At 33.9% G+C, this 25,973-nt stretch overlaps 1 protein-coding gene across 5 annotated transcripts; it reads left to right on the top strand.

Annotated features, from left to right (window-relative positions):
• The first annotated feature begins 323 nt into the window (after window positions 1-323).
• On the top strand, window positions 324-25,871 carry LOC127070042 (SLIT-ROBO Rho GTPase-activating protein 1-like). 5 transcript variants are annotated; one of them, XM_051007838.1, is made up of 15 exons: window positions 576-919; window positions 1,065-1,299; window positions 15,313-15,496; window positions 15,625-15,790; window positions 15,904-16,128; window positions 17,177-17,305; window positions 17,487-17,708; window positions 17,793-18,068; window positions 18,197-18,792; window positions 18,870-19,091; window positions 19,182-19,252; window positions 19,324-19,504; window positions 19,575-19,860; window positions 21,898-23,016; window positions 23,137-25,871. In XM_051007838.1, the coding sequence occupies exons 2-14, from the start codon at window positions 1,221-1,223 to the stop codon at window positions 23,002-23,004; spliced, it is 3,744 nt and encodes a 1,247-aa protein (XP_050863795.1). In that variant the 5' UTR covers window positions 576-919; window positions 1,065-1,220; the 3' UTR covers window positions 23,005-23,016; window positions 23,137-25,871. The 5 variants fall into 5 exon arrangements, with proteins under 5 accessions (XP_050863793.1, XP_050863795.1, XP_050863794.1 ...); XM_051007836.1 differs by lacking the exon at window positions 576-919 and adding an exon at window positions 324-518 and having other exon boundaries at window positions 21,898-25,871; XM_051007837.1 differs by having other exon boundaries at window positions 916-933; window positions 21,898-25,871.
• The last annotated feature ends 102 nt before the right edge of the window (window positions 25,872-25,973 follow it).

The following is a 25,973-nucleotide window of genomic DNA, read 5'->3' as shown; positions in this document are numbered from 1 at the left end:
TTATATATTACGACGATCTTGTCGGTTGCTAGGTAACGAAAAGGACGAAAAGCGAGAAACTGTAATGCGCAAGAGAGTCCACGCATACATACATACATATATAGTCGAATCAAATCGAATAAATATACACAGCGGCTCTCGTGTCCAAGAATATCCTACCGGCATGCTGGTTTCGTTGGCTCGAGAGCAATCGAGAGAAAGAGAAAGAGACAAAGTTAGCAAACAGGCAGAGAGGGAGAGAGTGAGAAAGAGAGAGAGAGAGAGAGAGAGAGAGAGAGTGAGTGAGTGAGAGGATAGAACAGAGAATAAGAAAAGGAGCGGCAGTAGGGCGAACGAAGGCTCGAGCGACCGATCGACCGTAGCGTGTGCTCCCTCCAGTTCCTCTCTCTCTCTCTCTCTGTCTTTCTCTCTCTCTTACACACACATAGGTACACGCTCTCCCGCCGGAGTAGAGACGACAACGAATCGTCGAAGCAAGTGGCACGAGTTAGTTTCTCAGCATCGTTGAAACGATTAAGGTAGCGTTCTCCTTCGTACGAGCGAAAGAGAGAAAGAGAGAGAGAGAGAGAGAGACCTTAGTTTGGTTTCATCTTTCGAAAGGCAAAGCGAACGTAGTCTCGTACCTTTCTCTTTACGAAAGGAAACGGACGCTGATCGAGCAAGCGTCGTTGTAGTATACGTTTATACATATGTATTAAATGGAAAAAAAAACGAATTGGTCTCTTAGTGTGGTACATACACGTTCGAAATTCCAATAGGATATAAAAGTTATGTATTATATAATTTGATAGCGGTGAATAAACGTTATTTTCTTGAGCGCGCCTTAACGCTTCGAAAAGTGTCCTCGTAAACGAACGAACGAACCGTGTGCCGAGACGAGTGCGAGTGCTAGTGCGCGCGTGCGCCCAACCGCGCGCAGGTACGCACGCGGAGGTGCACGATATTACTACTACTATACTCCCCTTTCACCTCTCAACCCTCCCTCTCCTCTCTCTCTCTCTCTCTCTCTCTCTCTCTCTCTCTCTCTCTCTTTCGTCAACCTCTTCTGATCCTCTTGCCCTTAGCCTTGATCGAGAAACTCCGAGGACGAGGCGACGCGACGCCAGCCGACGCGCCGCGACGCCGACCACGACGACCACGACGACGAACGACGGCGACGACGTTCACTACGAGAAGGAACACAAAGCTGATATCGAAAACGTGGGATTCGCTTTACGATAATGGACGAGGAAGAAATCGACGGTGTCAAATCGCCCATCAAAAGACTTGGATCAACTAGGAAATTACTCGTTTTTAACAGTAAGTTCCCCCCTTTTTTTTCTTTTTACTTCTTTTTTTATTCTCTGTCTCTATTTTAATGAGCACGAAATTCGTTCCTTTTCTTTTTCTTTTTTTTTTTTTTTATTAAAAAAAAATAAATAAATCAACGGCGTCCTTTTCTCTATTGGCGGTATACACAACCTTCTTATTCTTTGTCGTCCCTTCCATCCTTATTCTTCCATTCTTTGTCCTTCTCATCTTTCCCTCTTTTGATATTTTTCTTTCTTTTCTTGTCTTTTCTCTAGTTTTTTTTTTCATTTTTCTTTCTTCTCTTTTGCATTCTCCCCTTCTGCCATTTTTTTTTCTTTCGTAATTATTATTCTTCTCGTCGTACGTCGTGTATATTCATCTCGAACGAAAAGAAACACGAGGCATTTTCGTTCGTTGTCTTCCCATCGACAAAGATATATATTTTATCGTTTATTTCGAAACATGGATTCGTTTACTTGAACCGCGCGAAACATTGCGTGCGCACTCTTCCACGCGCACGATGCATCTCATATACACGGACGCATACATGCGAGTATGTATTTTAGAGGCTTGCGAAAGATAGATAGACAGAGAGAGAAAGAGACAGAGAGAGAGAGAGAGAGAGAGAGAGAGAGAGAAAGAGAGAGACCTTGGAAAATGTTCCCTGGAATGTAACCTCACAGTAATATCGTTATTTAGAAATAACAATTTCTCACGATTATTAAGTTAAATCAATATATCGACTAATGGTCTTAAAAGTCAGAATCAAATTTCTGTATGTTAATCTGTGCGTATATATGCGTGTTATTTTCGAACGATTGTTAGAAAATCTATCTTCTATCTCGTCGTACACACGCACGTATACGTCATAAGAAAATTTATGTAGTTGTGTATCTGCACGTGTATAGACTTTCCTTGTTACTTTGAAAGAATTGTAAGCAAAAAATTTCATATCTTACTCGATGCACATACGTACATTAATAATAATAATAATAGTAACAACACAATAACAATAATAATGATAATTATAATAATAGTAACTTTCGAATTAACACAAATCTTTTATACAATATCAAATTGGCAAAGAAAAGAACGTAGGCTGGCTGGCTGGCTATCCCAGTAATAGTAATGTAAGTAGTAATATACTAGTCAATGGTGAGAGAGGAGGCAATCGACAGTTATAACCGTTCTCGAGGAATGTCGGTGGTGCATACGAGAAACGAAGGCTGCTGCTGTTGCTGCTGTTACTGCTGTTGCAGCAGCAGCAGCAGCAGCAGCAGGATAGCCCTGCCAACCTAACCGCCTCGCCTTCTTTTCAACTTCGATATATGTATATACATACCTCTCTCCTTTCTTTCTTTCTTTCTTTCTTACCTATATACTTGTAATATATTTATCTTTATTCCCGGAAGCAAAATATACATTTCCGGTTTCTATCGTTTCTAAAACAGTGATTCTCAATCTTTTATACCTCACGTACCCCCTGGAAATGTGTACCCTTAGGGGTACATGTACGTATTACGTTGAGAACCCCTAGTCTAACATCTACTAAAGGACTATTATTATTATTATTATTATTATTATTATTATTATTATTATTATTATTATTATTATTATTATTATTATTATTGTTATTGTTATTATTATTATCATCATCATCATCATTATTTTATATTATTACTATTATTGTTGACATTATTCGGGTGAATTCTTTTGTGCAACATATATTATTTCTGTTTTCTTCTTTTCATTTTTTCTTTTTTTATATCGTCTTTTCTCGAAGCTACCTTTACTCTTTCACGCTTGAATGAAATTAGTCGATAAAACGATTAAAAGCTCTCTCTCCCTCCCTATCTCTTTCTCTCTCCCTCTCTCTTTCTAAGCTTTGATTCTCTTTTGCTATTTATTCACACACAAGAGAGAAACGATTATCTCGGAAAATAACTCGCATCGGCTGTACGTTTTACCTTTTCTTAGGAACAGCTTGCTTCTCTCACGTGAGAGAGACAGACAGACAGACAGACAGAGAGAGAGAAAGAGAGAGAGAGAAGAGAAAGAAGAGAGAGAGAGAGAGAGAGAGAGAGAGAGAGAGAGAAAGAGAGAGAGAGAGAAGAGAAAGAAAAGAGAGAGAGAGAGAGTATGCGTGAGAATACACGTGCGTGTGTGCATGCGTGCGCGTCTCTCCCTGTCCAATATCGATCTTTCTCTCTCTAACGGCTAGTTCTCGCAAGTACGCGGTTATGCACCTCGCACAAACAGGTAGTGCCGTCGCCAGAATCAACGGTACCCTCTGCCAAATTGTTTTTCTTTTTCTTTCTTTTTTTTTTATCCATTCTATCAAAAATGTTAAAATGTTTTCTTTTCATGCATATATATATATATATATATATATATATATGCATGCATTGCATACGAGACTTTTGAAAAGGGGAGAAAATAAAAGATGCTTCCTGTCCTCTCAGAAAAGATATTTTTACACATACAAGATAAGCACTTCTTGAAAAAAGAAACAACGGCAATTCTCTCTCTCTCTCTTTTTCCTATTATACACGATTCCTTACTGCAGAGAATTCAAAAAGACGACTATTGACCATCTCTTTTTTTTTTCTTGGCATGCTTTGCTTTCCCGACCATCGCAATATTTTTCCGTTAGATCTACATCCGCATTTTACCGAATTTTGTCGAAGTTTGTCGACCTTTGTCGAATTTCATCGACTTTTATCGAATTTTATCGACCTTTGGCGAACGTTATCGACCTTTACCGAATTTTACCGGATTTTGTCGAAAAGAATTTCGATCATAAATCCTAACCTCTATCATTTTTAATATTCGACTCCAACAAAAGCAATAACTACTGTCATTAATTCAACAAAAGTTTACATATGCTCTCGATGTATTAAATACATGCAGTGTAACAAGAGGTAAAGAAGTAGTCGTAACATTGGCTATGCCGGCGAATGAACGCCACGCCCTCGATGAGAAGAAAAAGATGGAAAATCTTATTACGTTGCGTCTAGAGAAGAGAAGAGGGTTTCTCATCCGATCATTATACCGTTATTCACATGAAACGATCTCTCAAAGTACCTGGTAATAACGATATTCGTTAGATAATTGTTTTTAAATTTATTATCATTATATATTATTGTTTACTGTTATTCAATTTCGTGAAATTTTTATTTCTAACGTTTAATTAGATCTAATTGTTTTAGAAAAAGAGAGAGAGAGAGAGAGGGGGGGGGGGATTCACGTGATAACGAGAAAATGACATTTATTATTGTGATCTTAAATTTCTTTTCTTTCTTTTTCCAAGTTTCTTCTATTATTAACAGAGAAAAATTAATAATAATATATAATAGTTTTTTTTTTGAGCATTTTATAAAAACATCGATAATGGATACTCATCGGTATTAGATATATAGTAAATGATAAAAAATACGATACCAATGAATCGTAAAATATCTTATAGGATAGGGAAGAAAGAAAAGCTCGAAGGATATATATACATATATATATACGCAACCCCAATACCGGGTGGTCGGTGAATAAAGGGAAGAAAGAAGAAGCAGAACACGGTATATAAAGCACACGTTGCGCTTCCGTTTCTGGTACACGCGATTTCTTCAATGTGGGCGTATATACATAAAAAGAAAAAGCCAAAGAAGAGTTCCTCCGGAAATCCCACGTCGGAAATAACTGCTGCTTTCTACCACCGAGTTTCTGGCTAACGTTCTTTCTAACGAAACTTTCATCCTGATTAAGCTTCCTAAACGGATCAATGGATTTCATTTATACGTAATCTCTTTATATCAAACGTATACCGACACGAATTTTATCAAACGTTTATAAGAGAGAGAGAGAGAGAGAGAGAGAGAGAGAGGAAGATAACATTGGTCAGATGATTAATGCTCGATATCATAATCTTAAAATTAATTTTTATCAATCACTTGAAAAATATTGTAATATATTTGCCAACGAATTTTGAAGAAATTAAGTAAATTTTAACGTGCCACGTATCATTTATTATAGCAAATATGCTTATATAAATATTCTTAGAGTTTCTTTCTTTTTACTGGCAAAATACATAATACACAATTTTAGTTCTGTGTTTATTAAACATAATTCTGTGAATTTTAACTTGCCACATTATTTTTATATAAAATATTTGTTTATTATAGTAAAACTGTTTATATAAAAGTTACCTAAAGACAATACTGAAAATAAAATAAAAATTTGGTTGAATATATCAGTATATTATACTGGAGTGTGATAAGAATTAATTCATAGTTATGGAATTATTGAAAGAGAGATAGGAAGTTATAGTTTATCGAGAAGATTACATACATTGAATTTAATCGATCAATGAAAATCGTTATTAAATCCTACGTTATGTAATTATTATGAAAAAGAGAGACACAAAGGGGCAGAAATATCGATTAACAAGGTTATTATTAATAATACAAGACTGTAGTTTTCGTTCGTGCATTATGCAATCTTTGAGAGAGATAGAGATAGCAGTAATGAAACAACAACACGAAGTGGGAGTTTATCTAATGTATCACTCTCGAGATATAGAGAGAGACATGATATTTTTGGTGAAATTAATAACACAAATATAAAATTAATTTATATATTATATGATTATTGAATTATGATTATATTATCATTAAAGATAGAAATAATACTAATGAAATAGCAACACAGAACTAAATCCAAAGTGGGGGTTTACTAAATGTATCGGTCGAAAGAGAGAGAGAGAAAGAGAGAGAGAGAGAGAAAGAGAGAGAACACAGGTTGACTTGCACACTAGTCGGTCAGAGTCACAGTCATGGTCACGCTTCGAGGGTTGAACACTCTGCATATATAGAACACACTACGGTGGGAGAAGAGTTCACCGGCGCGTAGAGAGGACAACCAGCAGAGAGTGCTTCGAGTACGAGTTGTGCGTCCATTGATTCCCCTACTCTCTTTCATACCTCCATCTCTTTTTCTCTTTATCTCTCTCACTCACTCTTCATCTCTCTAGTGAATTATTTTTCTCTGTACGCGGGCGACACGCTCGCTAACTCTACTCGTGTCAGTCAGTGTAACACCATCTCTCTGAACTGCTGCACGTCTCCTAGGAGAAGTCTCCTCTTCAACATCTTCTTTTGGTTCCAGGAAAAATATATTGGATATATATATAAATTCCTCCAATCCATTAAATCTGTGTATGTACATATATTATGTATAAATATACCTGGATATATAAGAAGATTAGTATGTAAGTGGTGAAAGCCAAGTTTATCAAGATAATTGATCAATTTCGAATTGAAAAGAAATATAAGGAACATCCAATATGGTTCAAGTTTAATATAAATACCTTATATATATATATATATATATATATATATATATATATATATACAAGTATATAATATATCAGAAGAATAAGTATAAATGTCATGGAGTCAGGTTTATCAAGTACCTAATAATTATATAATAATCATCGAAAAATTTCGAACTAAGAAGGAATATACACAACAGAAAGAGAAAAATTATCCAACATGGTTGACGTTTGAGCGAGAAAGAGATAGAGAGAGAGAGAGAGAGAGAAAGAATCCTTTCATATCCAAGAGGAAGCTGTACGAGAGAGGGTGTTCTCTGGAGAGTATAGGAACCGGTGCGCAGAGAGTAATACTGCCGTTTGGAGGGGAGAAAGAAACCTACGAGAGAGTCGACAGGGAGTCGACAGAGAGAGAAAGAGAGAGATAGAGATATAAAGAGGGACCTAACGGGGGAGGGGCATCAGGGAGAAAGAGAGAAAGAGAAAGAGAAGCCGGTTGCCTGGCGACGAGCCATCTAGTTCGATCCCAGCAGCCCGTCCAACCACCCTCTCTCCTCTCTCCTCCGTCTCCGCCTCCGCTTCTGCCTCTGCCTCTCTCTCTGCCTCCAATTTTGATTCCAACTCTGACTCTCTTGCTGTTCCCAGGATCCCAAGGAGTATCGGCAATCTCGTCTCGTCGTCGTTTTATTATTATTATCAACGATATTATCAAATTATTATTATTATTATTATTATTAGAATAATAATAATTATTATTACTATTACTTTGTTATCCTATTCGTCAGTTGAACTCCCTCGAAGATCAGTGTTTTGAAAAATATATTGGTATATGTTTATATATACCGTGTCTGTGTCACCATACATCACTTCAAATAGTTATCTATCATACCAGTATCAAGAAGGATTTGATCGTCATGGATCTACGATGATAGAAGATATTATCTCAAGAGGAAGCTTAAAAGAGGACACCACCACCTTGTGTCAAGGATCATCCCCTACCATTTAATATGAACGTTATATATCGGAAGAAGATATAATTATATTTAAACATTATCACGATTATTATATCTTTAACAAGATGTCTAATTGTCAAGCATCATCTTTCGAAGATCGTCGTCGTTGTTTTATCGCAGGAGCAGAATTCGACAACAAAATGTGAAAGTTACGTGTGCTTCTAATTATTGATAGCTTTCTGAGCTATCAATCTTCTTCCTCTTCTTCTTCTTCTTCTTCTTCTTCTTTTTCTTTTTTCTCTCTCTTTCTTTCTTTATATGTGAGATGATTATTCGGGATCAAGAATGGTGGTGAAGTGCAAGTATTTCTAACGATAATTCAACAAGCGCAAAGGAACATAAAACGTTTATCGTTTTTTATCTCACTCTAATATCTATATCTCCCTCTCTTTCTCTTCAATATACCATCAACATGTTCCAGTGCATCATACAACAAAGGAACGGATGGATTCATCCTTACAGTCCAGACACCAAGGATGTTTTCCCAGGTATATTATATATATACTATGTGGAGAAAAAAGAACATATGTATATGTATATGTATATGTATATGTGTATGTATATATATATATATATATATACACATTTAGTATTGTCTCTTTTTTCTTTTTGATCTCGAAATTTTTTTTAGATTTATCCTTTGATATCTAAAATCTTGAGGAAGAAAATAACAGGGCGGTGTTCAAAAGCTTAGTTGATTTTAAAAGTTAGATGATTTTAAAAATTAATCACTCTCTTTTGATACTTTTTAAATTATTTCTTTTTTCAAATCGTAAAATGACAAGCCTAGCTTGTACAATTACAAGGCTAATGAAGAATCTAAAAAGTCTCAAGAAAGAATAATTGATTTTTAAAATCACTTAAAGACTTTTGGCCCCACCTAAGAATTTTCCAACAGCGTCCTGTATAAAGGAGTTTATTTATATCAAAGAATATACATTGTTCACGTACGATTTTAAAGTTTGTCAACAAAATTATGGAAGAAATAATTTTGTTTCATTTTCTCTCTTTTTTTTTTTCTTCTACCCGGCTCTGTTTTACCGACCGATAAAAACGTGCTTAGCTCTTTTATACGCAATGTACGCGAATGTGCAATTCAAACGCACAGGAAGTCTTTCAATTTTGTCCCGAGGTCTTTTTGCGTGGGTGAGGTTAATAACGCGAAATGATAGGCGTTAGCCTCTCGTGTCGAGGTCGAGAGAGGGAGAGAGAGAGTGAGAGAATGGGGGGGGGGGGGAAGAGAATCGAAAGATCGACTTATATACTCGCGTTTTACTATTACTTTTTTCGTTTCTAAAGTTAAATCTAAGATTACTAAGAAGACTACTCTAGCAAAAACAACACGTGTGTATATATATATATATATATATATATATATATATATACACGTGGTATATACTGTGTATGTACTATTAATAGTTTTCACGAATGTCACGTCTCTCTGACGTAACAATGTTGAAGAATCAACGATCGACCTAATCTAAGTTCATTCTTATCGGTCCAATTGGAAGATGAGATAGAATTTGTTGCCATTTAAATGTTCACTGAATATTCTATTTTCCTTTTTCTTTTTTTCTTTTTATTTATGTATTTTTTTTTATAGTGTGCTAATAAAGTTCTTAGATGAAAAAGAGTAATTGATTTTTACAATTACTTAACAATTTTTGACTAATCTAGAAAGTTTTTTTGGATCTGAATTTAGATTTTCAGTGGATTTGAAAATCTATGTATATAATTGATGTTTATAACAGAATGTTCTTCGTATACTTCTCTTTGATCTTTTAAGGATTTTTAAGAAGAGGAAGAAGTTTAATGAAAGAAATCTCACTTGGGAGACTTGAGCCACTTAGTAATCTGATCTAACGTGTTTAACCCTGAAAATGGTATCTCTTTTTCTCGACTTTTTTTTACGTATTTGATACGTATAGAGAGATATTCTTAAAGAGAAATGATAGTTAGAAAAAATTTATAATTAAAATTCGACCAAAGTCGTAGAAAAATAAGATGATATCAGAATCGATTTGGTAGTGAAGAAAATACGTGATCGATAAATCTCAGCTTAGAAGAAGAATAGATTAGAAAGCACAATAACAACAATAATAACAATAATAAGTCGTATATAAAGATCTCTATCTCTTTTTTTGTCCGACATGATTATCACGTTTTGCAAAAAAGAACAAGAAAAAAAATATAAGTGATCCATCGGATGACTTGGATGTTAAGCGAACGAATACTCGAGATCATGACACAGTTAGTTATTCGAGAGATAACGAAAAATGAGTCGACGTAATATCTACTCGTCGCGCTTCCCTTCGATTCGCGCAGGAAGGAAGTCGATAGAGAAACGGTGTGTCGCATATCAATTGACTACCGTCAAGGTACGCTTAACACGCACAAAATAGAAAATCCTGATGTCTGAAATAAGTCTGTAAAAAAAAGAATATATTGCTTTTTAAAATCATCTGCTAAAATTTTACGCTCACTATTCTTCATTACAATAAAAGAGTTTGCTAGATATCTGAAAAAGAAAGAGAAAGAGAAACTTCAAATATTAAAAAACTCGCTGTGATATAATTGTTACACATTTCTATACTTATCGTTAGAAAGATAATCATGATTAACATGTGAAAACAATTAGTTAACAAGCTTATACGTAAGAGAGAAAAGAAATATAAAGGAGTACATTGGTATCTTACAAGTTAGAAGCTCTCAGATAGGGACGGACGTCGATGGCATCGCTATCGGTCTTTCGCATAAGCAGAGGCGGTGTATGTTGATGGTGATGGTGATGATGATGGTGATGGTTGATGGTGATGGTGATGGTGATGGTGGTGGTGGTGGTGGTGGTGGCGGTGGCGCGGCTAGCTAGCGTACGACGCGCCAGTAATTGTGGTTAATTTAACGACGGTCAAAGCAACGCAACGGAGAGCAAACGCAGCGACACACAACTCGCGCTCTTCGTCAGTTTGTCGAGCCCCTCTTGTCGTTATCGAACGTGTTTCTCTCAATCGCGAGTTCTCATATGTTTTCTTTTCATTTCTTTATTATTTTATCATTTTCATCATTTTTTTTCAAATCCAGTTCTAATTTATTTCTTTCTAAACGCGTTACGTAATTTGAAATAGTGTGTTGTGTCTTTTAAGTTTAATCTATATTTATACTGTGTTCCCCTTTGTTTTCTTTTAAACAATTGTTCTAATCGATCCTAATCTAATCATTGTTCTAAACATTATCTATATAAGTAGTTCGAAACAGTGTCGTTGTGTGCGTCGCTTAGTTTAATTTATTTATATTATTCTTTTCTTGTTTCTTTTTTTTTTTTTTAAATTGTTCCAATCGATCCTAATCTAATCATCTTTCTAAACATTACATATATAACTAGTTTGTAACAGTGTCGTTTAATTTTCTAATTTTTTTTTGTCGTTGTTTGTTTCTATTTTTTTATACATACTTATTTTTTTGATTTCGACGATTGTTCTAATCAATTCTGATCTCATGTTGATTATATAGATTCTGTATCGTTCGCTCATTGACTCTGCATTGACTTTTCCATTCTTGCACACGCACACGACAATAAGACAAGCATGCGTGCGCGCACATACACATACATACGTACACAAAGTGAGTCACCGTCGTGTATTTACTTGCAGAAATAGTGACTTAGTTCTAATTAGGTGAATTATATATTAAACGTTAATTATTCGAAAAAAAAGAGATTGTTTTTTTGCCAATTTATTGGTATTGTTTTACAACTTTTGATGTATGTATGTACATATGTATATACATAATACAAGTATGACTTCCTTTTCCGGTAAAGCTACTATGTATATCTGCGGTCGTATGCCTGCAGTATAGTTAATCGCTAACGTTTACATAATACCGAGTGTCCCGTAAATGCGATCAGGCTTACTTTGAAAAGACGATACGATTAGTGCGACACACAGAAAGATCAAAGTTTCTTATGTACAAAGAAGATGAGGTATATAATATAAATACATACATATACATATATATATATAAAACTTTATGTATTATTATCGGATGTTTTTTTAACGTGTTGGATAAATAATAATTTTTTTTTTTTTAATTTACAAACATTGATAAAAATTTTTTGTTGATATTCCTATTGATCATTATTGCTAAACACACATATGCGATAATGTAATTAAAACAAAAAATATGTTTAGAGATTAGACAAAGTCTATGCCTAATGGCAAAGTATAATTAAAATAAAACAAAGATAAATTTGTGGCATGTGCCAATGTTAGTTAATAAAAGAAGGCTTAGAAAATGTTCAAACTCAGTGGACGACAGGAATGGGAAGTCTGGACGAAAGGTAAACCGTATTTATCTCTAAATTTTTTTTGTTATCTTTATATTTTTCTATTATATAGAAATCTAACGATCGACCTGGCGATTAGAGAGTCGTGTTAAATTATTTAGAATAATACAGGGTAGGTCCAAAGTTCCTAAGTAATTTTTACAAATCAATTACTCTTCTTTAAGACTTTGTAGGCTAATTTTATTTTCAGATTATAAAACTACAAATCTAGCTTATAAAATTATAAGCATAACTACGAGGCTAAAAAGTCTCGTAAAAGAATAATTAATCTTTTTAAGTTATCTAGAAACTTCTCACTCATCCTTTACGTTGTATGCATACATACAAATACACCAAATACATATATCCAAAAACAATTACGCGATTTAATCTGTTAATAAATTTGAATCTTATTAATTAAATCTAAACATACAGATGAAAAAAAAAACTAGAACTAGAGATCATTGTCTAAGAGATAAAACATATATAATAATTTAATGAAACAGAATGATTATTTAGAAGAGAGGGTTAATAATTAGAAAAAGTAGAAGTCTTAAGAGGGGAATCATTGAAGTAAAAAAGAGATGAAAGTTGGGTTAATTGAATAAAAAAAGCAATCGGGAGTGAGGGGGTGGAGGGTGGGTGGTGGGTGATAGATTGAAAACACATTAAGGACTACCATCGTCGCATCACCATGAACGGCTTTTTCTTTTTCACTCTCATTATTTTCTTTTCTTTTTTTTTGTTCTTGCTTCGATAGAAGATTTAGCGTTCGTTGCCACGAGAAAATCGTTCAAAGCTAGCCGCGGCCTCCTTTCGGATCAATGTGCATCATTGGAAGCTGTGCTCCGTGAAACTGGAAACTTTCCACCCTCTTCACCTCCTCTCTCTCTCTCTTTCTCTCTCTTTCTGTATAACAAAGCGAGACTTCCTCAGCCATGAATAATCATCTCCGATAGGGCTTCGAAGAGTCAATGATAATGTGTTGTTTAAATTTATCCTCGGTTAACGACATGTAGAAATCTATGCAATCGATCTTTTTTAAAGATTTTTTTTCTCTAAGAATTGAACAAATCGAAATAAATCTTTATCACATAAATGATTATGATGGAATGAGAATCTTTCTATTTGTCTCTTTCTATATCTCTTACTCTTTTTTTCGTTTCGATCGTTTTATAACAAAATTATTTTTAATTGTATATATAAAGAAGATATTGAAAAATTTGAATAAAAGGAATATATAATGAAGTTGAAAAAGAAAAAGAAAAAGAAAAGAAAAAAACTGAAATGAAATCGAGTAACATAAAAAAGAATATTATTCATTTACGTGGACCAGGATCTCCTCTCTTTTTCTTTTTCTATGTATATATGAGATACATATATAAAGATCTTAAGACATAAAGTATAGTTATAAATAGAGAGTATGTTTGAAAGAAGAAGTGTATATTGTGTATGCGTGTGTGTTTAGGCTCGTAGCGATTCTTTTCACGTGTTACTAATTATCGTTTTCGTTCGAAAGAACGAACTCTTTTTCTTCTTCTTACATACATATGTAAATGTGTATACACGTATGTATACGTGTATTTATAAAAGAAATAATTGATTTTTAAAATCACGTAAGATTTTGCGGCCCATCTAAAAACTTTTAGCGTGGTCTGTGTAATAAATATATATATATATATAATGATTAATATAAATAAAATAATATAAATAATATATACAAATATATAAAATGATTAAGAAAAATAAGATTAAAAGAAAATAAAAAATTGAAAATCATTTGGATGTAGATCTACAATATTCGTTTGGATTTATTTTAACGAATATGTTAGTATTCTTCTATCCTTAAAAAATAATGGAGGAAGATGAGTAAAAACGCAAAGGGGCGGTATTTTTCTTTTTTTCTTCTTCTAATGTAAGTAGAGAGAGTAGCCGCACATCGATCGGCTTATATTTCCGGGCGTGATTCATTCGAAGGGGCACAGACTGTGGCGAGATCTTTGACCTCTGTCCTCCCTCGCCAGGCCAAAAACACGACAGTATATACGTGTTCGTAGGCGACGACCGGATAGGTGCCGGGGAGACACACGAAATAAGGGTAAATGAATTGTATATGTGTGTGTAACGCGACACGGTACCCCTATCGGGTTGGTTAGTCATCCGCTTATGTTGCTGATTTGAATGATGAAAGTTTTATATGGATGCAACTAGTAATATATTACACACATTTAGTCATTTATTTATTTATATTATATTATCATTTTATTATTATAATTATACTTAACTTATAATACTATAGTATTATTATCTAATGTAATCATTAATTAATTCATTTAAATTTGATTTTAGACTTCATTTATATTTTATTAAATTATCATGTGTATATAAACAACACAATACAAACGTATACACATTTAGCATATATACTGTGTAGTTTATTTAAATTTAAATATAATTTTCCAATCGAATATAAATTTGGTTTTTTTTAATATTAAATATAAAATACTGCAGATTTTAATATTACTTATTGGCCAACCCAGTATATATATATATTTGCTGCAACGATTTGATAAGTAAGATAAATCATTTATATCTGCCGTTTATTTTGAAAAGAAAAGAGAAATGAAGAGACAAAGAGACGTTGTTTTAATTGTTTGTGAAAATGTAGGAAAAGGAAAGAATGGAGTTGGTATTTCTAGACTTAGATATTTCTAGGATTAGAATATAAAGGAAGAGAAATGAAGGGTAAAGGGGGGAAAAAGAATAATGAATCTCGGGGTGGAAGGAGGTGTAGCCATCTTGGAAAGGACATTTGTTCCTCTTCGTTCATGGCCATTATTATTCTGTCCCGCCTCTCTTCGACTTTTCTCTCTTTCCTATCCTTCGTTCGTTCTCGTCAGTCCTCCCTTCTCTCAACCAAGCAAGCGTTATTGTCCCAGGCGACGTGTCGCCGATAAAACTCGAACGATGTTTCTCTCTACGTTTTCTAAACTGTCTGGATTTAAAGAGAAACTGTTAATATGTATTCTATTCTTTAATTTAATGGAAATGAAATTTCAAGTCTATCTAAAAGATTTGTAGAAATTTTGGATTTTCTTATCAATCATTTTGAATTACATAAAACATTGTTAAAGGGTCGAAGTAATCGTTGTAAAAAAATTATCAAATAAAGGAAAGAAGAGATTTTTAGGAATACAAATAAGTTTTGGAAAAGTTTCAGATTCTTTCTTGAAATTCGAAACACATCCAACGCACACATACGCACACATACACCGCAACCTGCGGTAGACCGAAACGATTAACGTACTACTACACTCTTTTTCCCCTACCTCATATCTTCTTTCTTTTTTCTTTCTTTCCTGCAGATATACGGCTGCAACTGAACGAACAGTTGAGATGTCTCGACGTAAGGATGGAGGCACAAGTTGCCCTTGTAGCCGAACTGCAAGACTTCTTTCGCAGAAGGGCAGAGTTGGAGTTGGATTACAGCAAGTCTCTTGACAAAATGGCTAGGAGTATACAATTAAGACACAAGGAGCAAAAGCAAAAGTAAGCTAAGATAATAAGTAAATCAATATTTGTTGTGAAGAAGACAAAAACATTTTTACTTCCTTATTCTTTTAACGTAGACTTCCCAATATGTTTTCGTAGTTATCTGAGCCTTGGTTTTTTTTTAGACGTGAACAGTGGCCCCTTTTCTCCAGCTATGCTTGCTGGCAACAGCTTGTAAATGAGACGAAATCTTTAAGTAGAGATCATGCTGCCCTTTCAGAAGTCTATAGCACACATCTTGTCGGTAGGCTTAATCAAGTAATGGAAGACGTTCAAAGGATATACAAACGAGTAAGCATTTATTTATTTATTTATTTATCTACTCATTTATTTAACCAAGTAATTGAATTATCTAATTTTTATAATTCACACACACATATATATATATTATGTAAATGTTTAAGTGTCGTGAGATTGGCTATGAAACACACGAAGAAATACTCAGAGTTCTTCACGAATTACATACAACAATGAAGACTTATCAGGCTTATCAAGCAGAGTCAAGACAAGCCGAAACTAAGTTACGTGTAGCTGAGCAACAGCGTAGTAAGCTAGAGGTTGCTAATGCACCACCAGAAAAATTAGCTAGAAGCAAAAAGTACAAGCTCATCGAAAAAGAGGTGAACAAGGTAACTACAAGTTTCAGACCCCTCTCTACTTAGTCTACATATTCAACAAGCTTGAAAACAACTCAAGTGTACTTGAGAACATCTACCTCTAGGAATCTTGTTATCGATGAAAATATTCTAACTATTAATCTTCCATTGTCATGAGTTTTTAATCTTTATGGGGATTCATTAAAAAACTTTTTTATTTTCTAGATTTTCATTTCCTCTTTATTAAATTATAAACCATGAATTTGTTGTGATATATGGATTATAAATGAAAGATTTAAAATGTATTGTCTATTGTCATGACTTTTTAATCTTTATTGGGATCCATCAGAAAAGTTCTTTATCTTTAAGATCTTTCTTTACTCACTGTATTATAAATCATGAATTTGTTATGGTATACAGATCATGAAAAAAAAAGATTAAAAATGTAGAGGTTGAAGAATAGCCATGTTTCTCTCTCTCTCTCTCTCTCTCTCTCTCTCTCTCTCTCTCTCTCTCTCTCTCTTTCTCTTTCGCTCGCTTGCTCGCTCGCCCTTTCTCTCTCTCTCTTGCTCGCCCTTTCTCTCTTTGTTGATCTGTGTTAGCAGATGCTCGAAGATTTAAAACGAGCGACTTGTGTCTACCGTTTTCTTGCAATAGCCAGGCAAGCTGCCGGTTAGAAAAATAAATGAGAGAATTCTCCCTCTTTTTCTTTCTTAATGTGACCATAGCGATAAGACAGATGGTTCTAACGGTTTAGAAAGAGTAGGATAGAGAAAGGAAGAGAGAAGAAAAACAAGGATTAACAGCATGTGTGCTGGCTCTCCCCACCTTTTCTCTATCTCCCCTCTATTCATCTACGTCTATACCATATGTAATTCTATCGTTGTAGAAACGATAATCTAAAAAAAAAAAAAGAAAGAAGGAGAGAGAGAGAGAGAGAGAGAGAGAGAGAGAGAGAGAGATAGAAATAGAAATAGAAACAGAAACAGAAACTATTCAGCCTATACAAATTGTTATCACATCTTAATACATTTACAAGCTTCTTTAATCTAAGATTTCTAACATCGGTTTGATGTTTCAGAGAAAGAGCAAGTATCAAGAAGCCAAATTGAAAGCTTTGAAAGCAAGAAACGAGTATATATTATGCTTGGAAGCTTCCAATACGACAATTACCAAGTATTTCGTTGATGATCTGTCAGATCTCATAGATGTGAGTTTAATAAATGATGAATTATTATATATATCTTTATATATTTATTTATTTGAAAACATTTCAGTTATATAAATATTTCATAAATGCACAGATTGTATTTGTTATAAAGATAAGAATAGATATAATGCGTTGACAGATTGAAATGTTTAATACGAAAGTTGTAAAATCTTTTCTACAGTGTATGGACTTTGGCTTCCACAATTGCATCGCTAGAGCACTGTTAATGCATTGTAGTGCGGAAGAGGGTAGGCAACGTTCGTTACAAACTGGTGCAGAGCAATTGGCTGCATGCGTGGGTGCATTAGATTCGAGAGCGGACAAGCAAAGGTTCTTGGAATCTCATCATGCTGCTTTTATGATTCCTAAAAAGTTTGAATTTCAAGGCCAACGTGGAGACGAGGTATAAAAATTCTTTTATTATATTTTGATTATTCCTCTCATGCCGAAGATTTTCACGAAGTTTTATTCTCATTTTGTTATATAGACTCCCGAGCCTGAATTACAAAAGGTGCTACACTTGGAAATGGAACAGCGATTAACTCAATTGCAACAGAGGGTTACGTCTCTTAGAACGGAGTCAGAGGAAGTATGGAAGACTTTAGAAACGGCGGAGGCGAGTCTCCTTGAAATGTTAACCGCCAAAGATTATGACTGCTCGAGATATTTCGGTGAAAATGCAGTACCAACGTCTAGACCACCGGAAACTTTACAGATTAAATTGAGAGCTGATAGACAAGAGACAGAAGAATTTTATCTTACCGTAAGATTGAATATATTTCTTTTAAATATCTTTATTCGGATATATAGATGACTTTTAGATCATAAATAATTTAAAAGAATCATTTATGATCATATTTGATTCGCACGTTATAACGTATATACTTGCAGAAATTCAGAGAGTACCTTCTTGGAACATCAAGAATAGCCAGATTGGACGCAAAGCAGGAATATATACGTCAAAGTCTATTGGATGGTTCTACGGCTAGTCCAAATCCATCCATTTCTACTACTAAACAAAAACAAGCACGTAGGAAACGAATCGGACGTTTACAGATGAACGGCCAACCAAAATTATTTGGTGGTTCTTTAGAGGAATATTTGGAAAGCACGAATCAAGAAATACCTTTGATCATGAAGAGTTGTATAAGGGTTATCAACCTTTACGGCTTACATCATCAAGGAATATTTCGAGTATCCGGTTCTCAGGTGGAAATCAATAACTTTAGAGAATGGTTCGAAAGAGGTGAAGATCCTTTGGCAGATGTAACAGATGCTTCCGATATTAATAGCGTTGCTGGTGTCTTGAAGCTTTATTTGAGAGAACTAAGAGAACCATTGTTCCCTATCATTTATTTTGAGCATCTTATGGAATTGGCACAATTAGAATCGAAGCAAGAATTTGTTAACAAGATGAAGGAATTAATAGCAAGTCTTCCAAGACCAGTGGTGATAGTAATGCGTTATCTTTTTGCTTTCCTCAATCAGTAAGTGAAACAAAATTAAAATGTCTGAATCTTGTTCGAACCACATAGATGATTTACAAACATTTTGTGTTCTCTAGTCTTTCAGAATTCTCAGATGAAAATATGATGGATCCTTACAACTTAGCCATCTGTTTTGGTCCAACTCTAGTACCTGTCCCAGAGGATAAGGATCAAGTTCAGTATCAAAATCAAGTGAACGAATTGATCAAGAATATTATTACCTTCTGCGAGGAAATATTTCCAGAAGACATAGGTGGTACTCAATATGAAAAATACATCAGCAGAGAACCAGACGACGCGTTAGTATACATATTATTATAGATTTAACATATTACTTGGATAAAATGTTGGTGACTTCATACTGTTTTTTTTTTCTCTTATAATATCAGGGACGTCGGTGACTCGCCAACAGATCAGGTTCAAGAGGACATGGATTCTGAAGTTTATCCATCGGAAGATGGTCAGTACTAAATTAATGTAAATATATATAAAGATCACACGTACATCTGATAAGAAAACATTCAAATGCAGAATCAGAAAATTTGGAAGCAACAGCACAGTTCGATTTCAACGCTAGATCGGAGAGAGAACTCAGCTTTAAAAAGGGTGATACTCTAACTTTATTTACACAAGTTAGCAACGACTGGTGGCGAGGCTCATTAGCTGGCAGAGAAGGATTAATACCTGATAAATATATCATGTTGAAAATAAAGTAAGGCTTTGTGTCTTGTTAACATTTATCTTAAATAATAGATTAGAAGTTAATATCGTTCGTTTGACAGAGATGAAGAACGAGAGAAAGAATTATTGAAATCATCCAGTGAAGAATCCATGAGACGAAGAGCTTCCAGTTCAGCGGACAGTGTTCTACCTAACAACAATTCACCATTGATGATGAGTTCAACTGGTACGTCGAACGCATGGTCTTCGACTCCTGTATCAGATATATCTCTTACAACGAACACGATGTCGGGAGAAAATAATAGTACTAGCAGTGGTATCGTACCAGCAACTGTTGTTACACATGTGCCCTGCATCTCTTCGGCTCAACCTATCATCAGTCGAGAGGTATTGGAAACAACCGTTTAGCTACACAATAGCTCTAATTAGTTTCCTTGTTCGTTATCGGTTTCTCTGCTTTTGTCATAACTGTGTATGTCTCTTTTTATTACATGTACGTGCGTACGTGTTTTGCACAACACATACACGTAAAAGACAAATGGATCGTAAGCTCTAGGCACAAGTGCATGGCTATCGTACTAGAAATATTTGTCCTGATATTTCTTTGTATATTTTTTTTTATTTTATATATATATTTTTTTTCTTGAATTCTTTTTCTCTTTCTCTCCTTCGAGTGCATTGTTCGTCGATGATATTTCTGCGATTCTGTTATTTCTTGAATGCACATACGTCGTATGATTCGTAAAACACGAGCCTATCGCAGCCTATGCACAGCATCCATGAAAACACGCATTGCTTCGTTTCTTATCGAGAAGATCGAGACGAAAGAGACCAAAGTTTTTCTTCACTCACTCTCACATCGATTGAGATTAGAAGGTTGTTGTTTTCTTGTTTATCTGTTTCTTGGATAATACATTTCTCTTTCTCTTTTTTCTTTTTTTTTTTTTTTGTTTTCTCAAACTCGTCGAAAGGCAAATTGTTGAAAAGAAATGGGATTTAATGAAAGGCAGAAAAAAACTTGATAAAGTTATCGATAGATATAAGATTTAATTTATCAGAAATATATAATAGATAAATATGATCTATACATCATTTGTACGATACATACATACATGCATACATACATACATATATATATATATGTATATATATATATTTTGTAAATATATAAAATAGAAATATATACACTGTTCGTTGCTGCATGTGCCTTCGTCTCTGTCTCTTTTGTGCCGCCTGTGCCCTTTGTTTTTCGTGCATCGTATACATACTACATTACATACATACATAGAGAGAGAGAGAGAGAGAACGTGCATTGTGCATACAAAAGTGCATCGTGCAACGTTATTATGTCATTTTTATTTGTCTCTTTTGTTATTCCGTTCGACAACATTTGGAATGTATTTAATAGTTGGGTTGGTTCCTGTTTTTCCAGATATACGTTTAACGTCAGCCCTTTAATTGTTGACGACAAAGTAAATCGTGTGCAAATACGTAGAGTGTGTGAGAGAAAAATACAAAGCAGATATATATATATGTGTATGTATATATATATATATATATATATATGTATATATGTGTGTATATATATATCTATATATACGTATAAACTGTTCGATAAAACTGCTGACGAAAAGAGTGTGTTTTGTTGTGTGGTTTAGTAGTTTTGTGTTTCTTCTTTCTGTTTATTCGTTTGGTTTTGAAGGAGTTTGATGATTCAATTGCACTTCGACTGAGAGGATCTACTTTTCCAATGGGATATTCTTTACAATTAGGTGAGTAAAAACAAAAAAAACAGCAAGTGTCTCTCCCTTTCAGCTAACATCCTACCACCACCAACATCCATCATGGTGAAAGATAGGGAGAGCCCTAGGTATCTATTCTCATATTCGATGCGCTTAGAATAGATGCTTGTAGTTTTGTGTCGTTTAGCATCTCTCTCATTTAGCCAACAGTTTTACGAGCAGTTTTTTGATCCTGCTTTAAAACAATATTTCATTGCACTACATTCATCATTTATCATTCATCCTTCATCATTCATCATTCATTATTGATCACTCATAGCAGCATATATGCTTTCTCTGGATATCCTTTTACACGTGCATGTAGATCATTCCTTCAATTTCGTTAAATACACTACATCGACTATTTAATCATGAAAAATGAAATTTTCCATTGAAATTAATCGTTATCGAACATCGAAGCTAATCATTATTGCATCCCCTTTTCTTCTGCTTCGTTGAATATCGTTCGCTATCTTGTCAATAGTATCGTATTTAACTGGTGAATAATATGGAACTATTATGAGAAATCGATTGATTAATAATCACTGTTAGGAAAAGAAGGGAAATAAGATAAATTTTTAAGAGAGAAAGAGAAGAAGAGAGGAAAAGAACGTTGGATTAACTCGATTAAAATTATTTTCAGGAATCCACAACATCGGTGAAGTTGACCAAAGTATCGACTCCTGAAAATGAGATCATTTCAGAAAATCTTCTAGTGTCGAACTCGATTGATTTGTCAACGATTGCACAAGAACGGATGGAAGAAACCGAAGAAGCTGGAGGAGGAATTGGAGGTGGTGGACAAGGTAACGAAAGCGGGATGAAAAGTCGAGGAGCTGGTAGAAAACAACATCATTGGAAATCACAAAGTGTAGGGGAGTCAACAGTGACGGTGACAGTGACAACAGGTTCGGACAGTCATAATCAATGTAATTCTCAAAATTCCTCGAGCAATGGTTGTACTTTTCCTGGTGGTGGTAGTGGTGGACAATCTACTGAAGAGGATATACAACACGAACAAACAACTTTCTCAGCTAATCGAGAACTCTGGCAAAGAAGAGCAACCTCTCAAACCCAATTAAATCCCCCTATACCACCAGGTGGCAACACCACTACAACTTCTTCCAAATCTTATCGTAGTTCACAGGAATTTCGAGAAATGCGACAGAAACAAACACCTGATCTCGTTATGGATTTACCATTGTCGGCACAGGACGCAAGTAAAAAGTCTGCTTCGTCTAGTAGTTTAAGTAGTTCCGACGACGAAACTAGTATTGTTTTACCTACTAGAACCACCGAAGCAGCAACTTCACCAACAGGTGGTCCTGAATCACCAGACATGAGTACTGCTGCCGAACGTTTTGCTAAACAGAATCAGTGTACGTTGAAAAAGAATACCAAGACTAATCCGGAAGGTTCGAAATTGAAACGTCTTGAAACAGCGGATCATTTGGAGTCTGCCGACATGGAAGGAACGGAGGAGATTGTAAGATCAGCCAGTACCAATCAAATCTCGGATTCTCTGGCGCTTCGTTCGCCATTACCACCTAGATCAACGCCAAAAATCGTCGCTAAGTTCGCGGATATGCATTTGACGGGTGGTAGCCAAGTATCTTCGTTCAAGCCTCAGGTCAAAGTCAAGCCAACAATTCTTCGAAAACCAGTTTTACCTTTCCCACATCCTCACATGAGTCCAGAACTCGCGAGGAAGATCGAAAAGCAGGCTCAGAGTGCCGAACAAGCTAATTGAAGATATACGCAAGTAATCATAATAATAATTAATAATAATAATAATAATAACAACAACAATAATAATAATATAATAAAATAATATATATATAATAAAAAATAATAATAATATCGATTAACTTGTTCGATTTAGATATAAATCCGATCTGCGATCATCATCATTATCATCATCATCATTATCATCATTATCTTCTCCCACATCGACCAGTCACTCCGCCCATCACATCGCAAGAACTTATGTATTACTTCGTGAGTTTCTCGAGAGAAAAGAAAAAAAGAAAAAGAAAAAAAAAATACAAAAAGAAGAAGAAAAAGGAAGAAAACGAGAACGACGAAGAAAAAGAAAAGAAGAAAAATCGTCTGTGGCCGATAGCACGGTCCGTTTTATCTCGAGGCATATGAGATTTATGATACATTGATTCTTACATTATTTTATCGTTTAGCTTTGAATGATCTTTTGAAGAAAAAGAGATGAAATGGAAAAGGGAAAAAGAATTCTCACATTGAAAGCTTTTTGCTTAGGTAGAACGGGCCGCTACCGTCCTATGGGCGTGAGTTTATTTTTTCTACTGAATCTTTTCCATTTTCGCATATAATTTTTTTACCAAATAAACAAGAAATAAAATAAAATAAAATACAAATACAAATACAATTACAATTACAAATACAAATACAAATACAAATACAATACAATACAATACAATAAAAAATAAAATAAAGTAAAGTAAAATAAAATAAAATAAAATAAGGGAGCGTTTCTAGTCATCAAACGAGAGAGAAAGAGAATAAAAAACGCGAGGAAATAAAAAGAGAAAGAAAAAGATATTTGACACAGATGAAAGAAGAGAAGAGAAGAAGCCGTGAACGAAAAAGAAAAGGAGAGAAATAGGACGATGCATCGAATATAAATAATTTCATGTAGAAGTTGAAGAAGAAGAAGAAGAAGAAGAAGATAAAAAGTTTACTTAGTCGAGATGAGAATAATCTATGATTAAACGATGTATGTAATTTATTTTTAAATCGCGAAATATCAGCATATCCAAGAACCTCCTCTTAACGATTTAATGATCATATTTGTGATTATTATAAACACGTTCGATGTTCCTTTAATGCGCAAACGAATATGAGTTTTATCCGAAGAAGCTATATTTAACGTTGCGAGCTTCTTGTTCACAGTATATACATAATTAGTAGAGAGAGAAAGAGAGAGAGAGAGAGAGAGAGAGAGAGAGAGAGAGAGAGAGAAAATAAGAGTAAGAGGAAAAATGAGTGAGATAAATGATACTGGAGTGATATCAATACAGTGATTTTACACGTGCCAGTATCTAATAGTTAATAAATATATATCATATATGTACAAGTATACGTGTATGTATGAGTGTGTAGTTACGTACGCGTATACATGTGTACAGGTGTGTATATTATATATGTATATATATATATATACAGGGTGTTTAAAATGAAAGGTCCTAATTTCTTTTGTTTTTTATAACAAAACTTGGATGTTCATTGTACACATTCTGTATATATATATATATATATATATATATATATATATATATATAGATATACACACACAACACATATATTTACATATATATTGCGTACGCCTTAATTATAGGTACTAATGCCGCAGCAATGTTCGATATATTCAAGAAGGAAGAAAGAAAGAAAGAAAGAAAGAAAGAAAGAAAAGAAAAGAAAAAAAAAATCAATAAATATAATAATAATAAGTATTTACAATAATAACGTATTTAACAATGAGAGAAAGAGAGACAAATGCGTATCGCAGCATCTGAAGTATTTATATTGAATTCTAACATTGAGAGAGATAGAGAGAATTAAATGAAAATATAAGAAAGGACACACACATACATACACATACATACATAAGAGACTAATAATATGTTAACGCCTTTTCATCTTAATCACGTCGCATTTTTCAGCTATTCGTATACATATTATTGGGAAAAATGTATTCGCGAATAAAGTAACATCTAACATATATACATACACGCATACATACATTCATACACTTAACTAAATCGATATCAGTGTAAACGACATTACATATATACATATACAGTGTGTCTATAGTGAAACACTCTGATGCAAAAACTAAACAGGGCGTTTTATTGTAGATAACCTGTATATCGGTATATATATATATATATTGATTATACATTTTTCTTCACATAATCATCTTAATATTCTCTGGAAGAATCGACGGTGGATTTCATTAACATCCTAGTCTCCTCACCGAGATATATTATAAAAGGTAATGATTAAATAACTTGTGTAACTAGTTTATTTTATTATATTATTATTATTATTATTATTATTACTATTATTATTATTATTATTATTATTATTGCTATTATTATTATTATTATTATTATCATCATCTGACGATCTGTATGATATTGAGATAACGAAGGAAAAATTGCAATTATTATTATACCCACCGCAATAAGATAATGCCAAAGTTTGTGAATACACAATCTTCTCTCCTTTATCCCTTTGTGAATTATTCAAAGTTGTGTATAATAATTGTCCAGTTTTAAAGTGTCGTCGTTGACTATACTTTTAATCTCTTTACCAATGGAGACTGAAGTATAAGTAATTAATACTTTTAATCACCCTCCCCCTGTTCTCTGTGTTCCTCTTTGTGATCTCTTTCTCTTTCTCTCGATTAATTGTAATTGAATATGTAATTTTTAACAAAACAAGAAAAAGAAAAGAAAAAAAAGTTACATCTTTATATCGGTGATTTTAAGAAAGTATAAATGCCTAATATCTCGATGATTTTCTGTTATAAGGCTAATGATATCACAATAATATGAATAAAGGAACTTATAGGCTCTGTAACATTCGATCGAGTAAACATCCATTAAGCTATTTTATTCCTTAAAATCCCTGTTTTGGTTTATGAAAAGAAATGAATATTTTGTTCTTTCAAAGTATTTGTTA

Source organism: Vespula vulgaris, chromosome 17 (assembly GCF_905475345.1).
Source record: "Vespula vulgaris chromosome 17, iyVesVulg1.1, whole genome shotgun sequence".
Lineage (NCBI taxonomy): Eukaryota > Metazoa > Arthropoda > Insecta > Hymenoptera > Vespidae > Vespula > Vespula vulgaris.
This window is presented reverse-complemented; position numbering and strand designations above follow the sequence as displayed.